At 43.6% G+C, this 10,571-nt stretch overlaps 1 protein-coding gene and 1 non-coding gene across 10 annotated transcripts in view; one reads left to right on the forward strand and one right to left on the reverse strand.

Annotated features, from left to right (window-relative positions):
- Positions 1-10,571, forward strand: part of Aopep (aminopeptidase O (putative)) — a 322,390-nt gene that overhangs the window by 50,204 nt on the left and 261,615 nt on the right. For 8 of the 9 annotated variants that reach the window (XR_004114970.1, XM_031358313.1, XM_031358309.1 and 5 more), the window contains exon 2: positions 7,007-7,944. Coding sequence is in view for 8 of the 9 variants with exons in the window: in XM_031358313.1 (XP_031214173.1) it covers positions 7,148-7,944 (797 nt within the window). In the remaining variant the exon portion in view is untranslated. Of the gene's footprint in view, positions 1-7,006; positions 7,945-10,571 lie in introns of those variants that run through there. The other variant, XM_031358318.1, reaches the window with a different exon arrangement.
- Positions 904-1,037, reverse strand: LOC116082895. The gene has a single exon (XR_004115511.1). It is a non-coding gene; the product is annotated as a U11 spliceosomal RNA (small nuclear RNA).

A 10,571-nucleotide genomic window follows, 5' to 3' on the forward strand; every position in this document is an offset into this window, starting at 1 on the left:
CTCTTCTATCTCTTGCATTCTGTTGGTGATGCTTGCATCTACAGCTCCTGATTTCTTTCCTAGGTTTTCTATCTCCAGGGTTGTCTCTCGTTTTGATTTCTTTATTGTTTCTATTTCCATTTTTAGATTTTGTATGGTTTTGCTCACTTCCTTCACCTGTTTGATTGTGTTTCCTGTAGTTCTTTAAGGGATTTTTGTGTTTCCTCTTGAAGGGCTTCTAGCTGTTTACCTGTGTTCTCCTGTATTTCTTTGAGAGTGCTATTTATGTCTTTCTTAAGGTCCTGTATCGTCATCATGAGAAGTGATTTTATATCTGAATCTTGCGTTTCCGGTGTGATGGTGTGTCCAGGACTTGCTATGGTGGGAGCATTGGGTTCTGATGATGCCATGTAACCTTGGTTTGTATTGCTTATATTCTTATGCTTTCCCCGCACCATCTGGTTATCTCTAGTGCTACCTGCCTTTGCTAAATCTGACTGGAACCTGTCCTTCCTGTGATCCTGGTTGTGTCAGAACTCCTCAGAGTCAAGCTGTCTCTGTGATCCTGTGATTCTGGGATCCTGTGATCCTGGGCTTGTTAGAGCACCTGGGAGTAGAGCTTCCTCTGGGTATTTTGGGACTGGCTGCAGAGCTTGCACCCAATGTCTGCTCAGGGCAGCAGCCCACAGAGACTTTCTTTTTTCTAAAGATTTATTTATTATTTTACATAAGTTCACTGTAGTTGACTTCAGACACACCAGAAGAGGGTATCAGATCTCAGTATAGGTGGTTGTGAGCCACCATGTGGTTGCAGGGATTCGAACTCAGGACCTTCGGAAGAGCAGTTGGTGCTCTTACCCGCTGAGCCATCTCTTCTTTCTTTCTTTCTTTCTTTTAAAATAAAATCTTTATTTTCACAAGTGCACAGGCACCAGGACCAAAGATCACTAGCTGCCCAGATACCAAAAAATTATGCTTCTGAAATCTCTTGATGTTGATTCCGCATACAGAACAATCGAGTTGCCCAGCATGTGCCACTCACGAGAGAATCCCTTTTTATTTTGTCTTTTCCTAATGACCCAGATTTCCTGGATGTTTTGTAACAGGAAGTTTTTAGATTTAACATTTTCTTTGACCAAGGTAGCCATTTTTCTATTGTATCTTCAATGATTGAGACTCTCTCTTCTATCTCTTGTATTCTGTTGGTGAGGTTCCTGTTCAAGCTCTTAAATTTTGCTTTTCCAGATTTCTCTCAGTTTGGGTTTTCTGTATTGATTCTATTTCCACTTTCATATCTTGAACTGTTTTATTCATCCCCTTTTACTATGTGTGTTTTCATGGGTTTCTTTAATTGTTTATTTACTTGTTCTCTAAGGACCTCTTCTATTCATGAAGGCTGTTTTGAGGTCTTTCTTGTGTTTTCAGCTATGTTGCTATACTCAGGATCTTCTGTGTGGGAGTTGCTGGGCTCTCGTGCAGTTGTGTTGTCCTGGCTGTCACTGATTGTCCTTTCGTGCTGGTGTGTATGCATCTGGGTAGGTCTAGGTGCTGATGTCTGGTCTTCTTTGTTAGATGGGTATTTTATTCCTCAGTTTCTGTGGACATCTCTGATTCTTAGAAAGATATGGTGGCTGTGTGTTGCTTGGCAGGAAATTCTTCTGGAATCTTGATAGGTGTTAGCACTGAGGGTTCCAGTTAGGAGAGGGAAGTTAGAAGTGGTAGATCTGTGTGGGCCAGAGGAGATGGGGATGGGAGATGGCAGCCCTGCAGGTGATCTGTTGCAGAACTAGGAATGAGACTTAGGGATTGGATTTGGAGGAGCCAGAGGGAGAGAGGACGACCTGCACTTTAGATTACCCGCTTCCCTGGCTGGAGTCATGTTTGCTGAATCTTAAAGAGCAACCATGCCTGGTAAGATAAGGCTGTCCTCCTCTGAGAGCTAGCAGCTTACAGAGTGAAAGCTAGAGCACACCTCTCACTGTGTGCAGTGCAGAAGGGTGAACATAATCAGGATTTCCTCCTTTGGCCCCGAGTCAGTTGCAAGAGGAAAAATGATGTGGAAAAGATGTGGCATGAAGGAGGTATAGGTGTGTCGTAGAAAACATGCTCAGCCTGGAGGGGGTTCGTCAGTGGATGACTTTACTAGACTGTAGAATTATGTGAACAAGACCTGTTCTGTAAATAACTGTATGTTAAATCCACAAGTGTGTCCAGTCTCGGGTTCACAGATAGTCGGTGCTCTCCACTTAACGTAGCCATGAACTTGAAGTGAATCAGCAATCTGAGGTCTATATGGCACAGCATATGTGAAGGACCATGAGAACTGCATATGACTTTATAGCTTGGAAGGAGCATGGAGTGATATTCTATGGAGGGAAGGATTGTGTCAAAGGATGCTGTCTCAGGCCACACTGTTGGGAGCAGGGCAGCCTCTCTTTTCTGATGCATTGCTTTAGCATGAATCCCCTGGAGCCTTTCAGGGGTGTTGGAACACAAAGCAGGCATGCTTGAGAGACTGTAGTGGGTAACTGAGGAAAACTAACCATAGGTTTTGATAGAGAGGGAGGCTTTTCTGTGTTATAGCTTATGACAGCAAGTGGAAAATGTTTCAGTGAGGCAGGCTGGCACTTAAATCAGAGCACAGTAATAGCCAGAAGTGCTGAAGTCAACAGGCTTCTTAGAAGTATGGTTGCCATCTGCTGAGAAAGCCTTTCAGAGTGGCCACAGACATGCATTTGCAACCACAGCCAGTTCATTTTTTCCTTAAATGTGGGACTGTGACCTTGATTGACGCCAGCAAGAGCTGTGTACTTCCAGAGAAGGGAGACCTAGTTCATACGCAAATCCAACACAAATAGGAAATAGGTGAAGGAAAACCAACGTATGTGGGCTTATACATTACACTCAGTTTAGGTAATAATGTTGTTCATTATCTCCTGAGGGTGGCTTTAAATATTCCTCCCCCCCAAAAAAAAAGAGAAGAAAGAAAGAGAGAGAAAGGAAGGAAGGAAAATGAAAGGAAAGGAAAGGAAAGGAAAGAAAAGGAAAGAAAAAAGAAAAGAAAGGAAAAGAAGAAAAAAATAATCAGAAGAAGAACTAACTTCTGGTCTGTGGATTGAAAAAGGTAGGTGAGGGTGTGAAGAGTGTTTGAGTGATATTCAGTGATTTGGATAGAATCAGTGAGACACCATGGGACCTGAAGGAATCGCTCATCAACAAAAGAGAAATGGCTGACTTTTGTGCAAAATGCTGTACCTCTCCCGGTCTTGTGGTTGACAGTTACAAGAGATGTGGATTGAGTGTGTCCAAAGAAGCTTTTTTTTTTTTTTGTTTTGCTTTAAAGCTCAATGAAGTAAAGCAGATTTAAGTAGCAAACAGAGCAGTAGTACATCATTACAGAGATGCAGTCAGAAGTGGAATTATGCCAAGGTCTGATCCCTAGAACTATGTGTATCAATATAGGCAGTAGGACCAGGGCTAGCTTATTTATGAAGATAGAGACCTTCTGACATCAGGACAGGAGGGATTATTGAGAAAGAAAATATTGGCAAAGGGAACTAGGGTCTAAGCCTAATAAGGAGTGCTGTGATTGCTAGTTCCTGTCATTGCCTTCCTGTGTGCTGTGATTGCTAGTTCCTGTCATTGCCTTCCTGTGTGCTGTGATTGCTAGTTCCTGTCATTGCCTTCCTGAGTGCTGTGATTGCTAGTTCCTGTCATTGCCTTCCTGTGGCAAGGAAACCTTGGCTGTGACTTTACTTCTTAGGAAGGCAGACATGTCATGTGGTCTTTGCTCAGCTCCTTTTTGCTTTGGGGGAGCACTCCTGGCAGCAGAACATTCTCAGACCTCCAGTCATCTCCTAGATGAAGTGACCACCACTTCTGTGAGCTCTAACCTGTTTCAGCATCGGCCAGTGGCCACATAGGTACATTATATTTGGAATTCATTTTCCTTAGACTCCTTCAGTAAGCCACACTCCCAGTTGAGCTTTAGCCAATAATAGTGCAGGTAGCTTAATATCCATTGTAACTCTCTGTATGATCTGAATTTTTGTAAAAAAGTTGGAGTTCAAAAGAGACAGTGGTCCCTTTATTGAGAAGAATATTGCTCCCTCTGCATTAGGGAGAGGCTTGGATTAGAAAGACCTAGAGATTCTTTGCATTTCAAAGATTCATGAGCCTGGAGCGAGAGGGGCTGGAGCAAGCGGGGGTGGGGGGGTTGCAGAGGTCCTGAGTTCAATTCCCTGCAGCCACACACATGATGGTTCATAGCCATCTGTACAGCTACAGTGTGCTCATACACATAAAATAAATAAAATAAATCTTAAAATAAAGATTCATGAGCATCTTAGCAGGGGAGGGGCTTAAAATGAGCTGAGAATGAGCATCAAGTGGAGGTCTGGAGAGCTTGGAGGCAAGGCTTAGCCTGGCTTCCATGCAGACAGTCCTGGAGACTCTGCTGAAGAAAAGCAAACCATGTCAGTCCAGTGACACATACACAGGCATGTAAGGTTCACACCAAAGCTGGCGTGATGTGAACATTAGCTGTGGCAGTACTTGGAGGCTGAGGTGGGGTGCCCAGGGCCAAACTGGGCAGCATAGAAATCCAACTTCTCAAAAAAGTCTGTGCCAAATAGCAGGCCCTTCAGAAGCATCAGTGCCTGGCCACCAGAGAACTACCTGCTGGGGTTGATAGTGACTGTTTTGATAGCCAGCCTGACAGGATGGGGCTCTAAGGCAGCGCCTTATACCACACCATATCATTGACACAAGAGCTGAGAATGTCTCTGCAGGACATAGTGTACTCTTAAATTATCTACATTCTTAGAAATAAATGATCCCCTCTGGGAGTCAGCTAATGAGTAGCTTGGTCTCTGTGAAAAACTGCTAAATTGCCTCTTCAGGTGTTATAGTTTAGACATTGTTCTCTCTCTCTGTCTGTCTTCCTGTCTCCCTCTATCTCCCTCCACACCCCACACCCAACTGCACATGCACATATGTCTCTGTATGTCTATGTGTTCCGAATTTTTTTTTTTAAATCTAAGCATACAATGACATGATGGTTTATTCCTACAACCCCACCCTCAGGAGACAGAGGCAAGAGGTTGCTGGGAGTTTAAGGCTGGTCTGGATTACACAGCAAGTCCTAGATTGGCTACAGTATTTATGTAGCCTACCTCAAAAGCAAAAAACAAAAACAAACAAACAAAAGATCCCAATCAGAAAAATAGTGTACAGAGTATGTGTTAACTGTTCCAGACACCGGCAGAATGAACTTTTCACAGTGATTTCTCATTGGTAGATGCAGTTGCTATCACAGTTTATTATTCGTAGATGGTGGTTCAGTGGAGACTGTGCAAACACCAGTAGACCCTCACTTACCTTTTCATACACTGCCTTGTCTAGTACCAAGACAGATAGATACCAGCTTCTCCAGAAATTTCAAACTGCTCTTCGTATCTTGATTTTTTTTTTTTCTGTTCCTGTTGTATTTAAATTCACTACCAAGCCAAGCCTGGTGACCCACACCTACAACACAAGAATTCAGGAGGCAGAGGCAAGAAAATTACTGCAAATGTGAGGCTAGTTTGTCTGAAAGCAAAATAACTCCAAAATAAAGTAATTACCAAATGTTTTGGTTAGTGAGAAGGGGGAATCCAGGAAGAATTTTGAGGCATTTGACCTGAGGTTTAGAGAGGGAATAGGATTAGACAAATTGGGCATGAGAGGTAGGAGACAGATAGAAGTAGGTCTGAAAATAAGGCTATGCAGAGGAGGGGAGGAGCCAGGGACATGCCGCCCAAAGGCAGGCGGGTCTGCCTTAAGCAGGCATTGCTTATCCCATAGGAGGCCACGCTTCCTAAGGTGAGGTGAGATTTTGATGGGAAATCACGAGGAGCAAGGTAGAAACTCATTAGGTTGTTTGCTGGGAGGAGAGGGTTGCAGGAGATGCTTTAGTAAGGCCTAGTAGGGGCAGATAAACTTGGGAAATGAGGGGCAAAGTAGACATGGGGATAGTGCTCAATTTACTTAAAGTCAAGCAAATAATGGTTGACAAAGTGGTTGATGAAGGAGTACCTCTTGGGAATTTTAAAATACAAAAGTTTAAATATGCTCCTCTGTCATCATCAGGTTTTATTTCTTTCCCCTGATATTTGATTTTCATCTTTTGGTAAAAGAAAAGCAGCATATGCTAAAAGAAATCAGGTGCATGTCAGGGGCTGAATGGTTCAGATAATTCTCCCTTCAGGTGGGTGCTATCACGTAGGAAACATTTGGATTCAGATCTTTTCTGAAGAACTTGTACATTGTATTGCAACATCTGCTTCTACATTTTAATTTCTCTCCTTCCTTTTATAGATATTTGCATACTTTTTTTTTCCAAATAAGACCTTTTGTTTGCCACAAGAAAGCTATTACCCAGAATGCTAATGGGTTTTCAGCTATTAAGTTGTAATGTATACCTTGAGTATTTAACTATAAATTTGAAAAGTCTCCATGAGCAATCTCAAAGGAATACTTAGAATGCACTCCTGGTAAATTGGCTCATTTTCCTGTAATTTACTGGAAGTGCTGATAGGAGAGCAGTCCTAATGTGAAAAGTGCATTAATCCCTGGGGTTATATTGTGTGGATTAAATTATTACTCCCAAAGAATACAATGTATGAAGCCATTCAGCCCTCATTCACACTTGTTACTTAGAATCACAGTAGAAAAACAATCACTTAGGTTTTGATGCACAAAATTAGAAGCAATACATTTAATATCTTTTAAAACAAGAGGTAGAAATAGTTGCAGTTTTGCATAAGAATTGCTCTTTTCTGAAACAAGGACTGTGCCCCTTAGCAGTTAGAAGTCTGGTAGTGTGGCTTCTCTCCTGTCAGTCAGAAAGATGAGCCTTCCTTCTTCCCTGAGCAGCTGCCACCTTGGGGATTACTAGGCAAGGTAGCCAACCTGCAGGATCTGCAACTGCAGGAACATTTAGGGTCGTATTGGGAATTTTATCTAATCATACTTTTTTCTTTGCCAGGGAATTGAAAGTTGTGGAAAGATAACGTGTGCCAGTGGGTGCTTCTTACTTGGCGAGCCAGGCATTTGCGATTCTGAGCTACTAGAGGAGATAAGAAGCCTCAGCTGAGATTCAGCAAAGCTACCAACTGCAGACTGCATCATGGACGTAAAGCTGGACCCTTCCCGGGATGACCTGCCTCTCATGGCCAACACCAGCCACATGCTTGTGAAACACTACATACTGGATTTGGATGTGGACTTTGGAAATCGAGTCATTCAGGGCAACATAGTGCTTTTCTTTGGAGATGGAAACAGATTTAAAATACAGTCAAGTTCCACCCAGGAGACCTTCCAGATGAAGTCAGAGGAAGCCTACATATTTAGGACAGCCGAACCCTGCCATGTTCCTGAGATGGATTCAAGTACCTTCTCACCTAAGATGGGACATAGAGAATTTGCAGTCTGTGGTAAAGGTGATCATGATGCCTTTGATAACGATGGTAACCATGACAACCAGGAACATGATTCTGAGCTCTCTAGCTCAAAGTACTGCTGTGACACAGGGAATCCTGGGAGAGAGGATTTCTTGCTAGTGTTGGACTGCTGTGATTTATCTGTGCTAAAGGTAGAGGAGGTGGATGTGGCTGCTGTGCCAGGCCTTGAGAAATTTACAAAAGCTCTGAAGCTCTCAACTACTCCTGAGAAGCTCAGGCGTGAGATTGTCCGTGACCTTGTGGCTCTGCCTGCAGATGCTTGGAGGGAGCAGTTGGACTGCTACGCCCGTTGCAGCCAGGCTCCTGGCTGTGGGGAGCTCTTGTTTGACTCTGACAATTGGAGCTTACAGATCAGGAAGATGGGGGCTTCGACAGCTGCTGACTTTCCTCATGCCATCAGGATATGGTATAAAACTAAACCGGAGGGGCAGTCAGTGGCTTGGGCCTCAGACCAGAATGGCAGGTAGGTTATCCAAATGCTTCTCTGCCCCTAATCACATCACTTCTGGGATGCTCTCTAAGAAAAGACCGAATTTGTGGGGATGATTCTGCTTGTTCCATAGCCTTGCTCAGACATACTCAGATCCAGACAGCAGGTAAATCCCTGAGCATGCTCAACTGTTGATAAGATCACCTCCTGTAAGTTAGGATGGAGAGAGTCCTTGATTCAGCTCCAGCATTTCTGAGTAAGGAGCTTAAAAGCCAACTTGGTGCTGAAATGCTGAGCCTGGCTATTTGAGATCATTGGTAGAGACTTCTAGAGTCTGATGGAAGTGAGCCAGTACTTTCTCAAAATACCCTGTGACCCCACTGCTGTGAGGCTGGGTGGGTGTGAAGCTAGGCCAGCCATGCTGTGTGACGGCCTCATTATAACTGCCTTCTAGCTATGTCTCCCTGGACTTGGCCAGTTGTCATTAGATGTGAACCTCCAATGCATAAAAGAGCTGCCTCTGAGGAGTAAAGCAGTTGGCCCTGTGGACACTGTCCACTGCTCTCTTGGTAGATGGTTCTTGGTCTCTGGTACCAGGAAGATGCAAAATTCTTAGTGTGAGGGGATTTGGTGCCTGACATAGGCAGCCACTTAGCCTTCCTTGTCTTGTTGACATTTTTCAGTCATCCAGACTTTTTAGAATAAGAGAATTCTAAATCAAACTTTGTTGGTTTTTCATCATTTTACCTATTTCTTTAACGCAAGTCAGCATGGTGAATCACTGAAGAGCTAGATGAAGGGCTGCTCATATTAGGGGCTGTTAAGAACATTCTCTTAGAACTCCTTGATGGAAGTGGTGGTCTCTGGCAATTGCTTACATTTTTTCCACACTCTCCTCCACAGATCCTTTTAGATTTGCCTTTTAATGCCATGTTGACATTGAACTCTAATTAACCTATCCATTGCCTGGGATTTTTTTCTCTTGCTATGGTTTCCAGATCTCTCAGAGAGAATTTACTATCTGCTAGAGTTTGAGGAAGCCTTTGAGAGGTTACAGGGTCGGTGCAGCATTTCATGAGTACAAAGGCAGTGATTTCATAGTGTACCTACTGGGCATTCTTTGGAGACTGTGAAGGAGCAGGTGTTCTTGCTGAGTATTTTCATCAAGGTCCACCACATTGAGTATTTGAGTAGGAATTTGTAGTTTTATATTCCTACATGCTTTACCTTTGAACTAAACTTGTGGGGGAAGGAACTGTTGACAGTTGGAAGTCATGGAAGTAGCCTCAAACATGGCCCTTTACCCTAAGTGCCAAACACAAAGGCAGGCCTGAATCTATTGCATGTAGAAGTCCTGGTTTCCCTGGAGAAAGGTCAATATAAGAATTTCCTCTTGGTGTCTCCATTTGACAGGATTCAGTAAAGCACATGGTTGTGACAGAAGCTTTTACACTATGTCTTAGTTTGTGTTTCCATGGAATCCTAAGAGGATACAATGTGTTGGTTTCAGAAGGAAACCCCAGAAAGCTGCTCTATCTCTCACTTTCCCTTTGGAGATATATGTGAGACTGATTACAGTCAAGACACTGTCCATGGATGTCTCACATCTCACTCAACCCTCCCATGTGCCTAAGAATAAGATACTAGGTGTGCTGGCTTCACGCCTGCAGTCCCAGAAGTACACAAGATGGAGACAGGAGGATTATCAAAAGCTCAAGGCCAGACTGGGCTACAGGTCCAGACTGGGCTACAGGTCCAGACTGGGCTACAGGTCCTGATTCAAATAAATTACATAAATAGGTCTAAGTGTGTCCAGTTGACTATTTAGAAACTAAGAACTCAGTTTACTGAGACTTTAGATTTAGGGACAAAATATATTTCTTCAGTGATATGGGCTTTAATATAATGGTGTGAACAGCAGCATGGGATAAATTCCATTCTCCTTCACAAACAGGGCTGAGTAAAGTATCAGGTGTTTCTGGAGAGGCCATGCCCAGGGTCCGCCAGTGGCTTATGTTGACCCCCACCCCCCGCCTTGGTTTGGTAGTAAGTAAATGAAGTCAATATCATTTTGCAGAGCTGACCTTCCAAGGATAAAAAGTGAAGTGTGACAAGACTGAAACAACCTTTTTAGGGAGTGTGAGAAGGGTGTTGCCCCAGCTAACTTTGTTTCTATTTTCTTTTTTACACATGTATATGTTTCTGCTGTGCATGCATGTTCCTAAGTTTGTGCATGCATGTGGTGGCCAACAGTTGACTTTGTGTAGTGTCTTTCTCAATCAATCAGTGCCTGCTTTATGTCACTGAGACAGGGTATCTTCCTGGAACCTGGACCTCAGTGGTTCATCTAGTCTAGGCAGGTTGCCCTGGGGATCTCCTGGTCTGAATTTATGTGGGTGCTGGGGAGCCACAGTCAGTTCCTCACCACGGGCAGCAGATGCTTTGCCCTCTTAGCCATCTCCCTGCCTGTGCTTTTGTTTTCCTTTTGCAGCACTGGGGATCAGATCAGAACCCTGTATATGCTGCAACAGTACTCTACCACTGAGTAACTCCAGAGAAGAGCGGAGTCCCTGAGACTATAGATTACAGGATCTGTGCATGAGTACTGTGGAGTCCCTGAGACTATAGATAAGAGGCACTGTGCATGAGTACTGTGGAGT

Source organism: Mastomys coucha, unplaced genomic scaffold (assembly GCF_008632895.1).
Source record: "Mastomys coucha isolate ucsf_1 unplaced genomic scaffold, UCSF_Mcou_1 pScaffold7, whole genome shotgun sequence".
Lineage (NCBI taxonomy): Eukaryota > Metazoa > Chordata > Mammalia > Rodentia > Muridae > Mastomys > Mastomys coucha.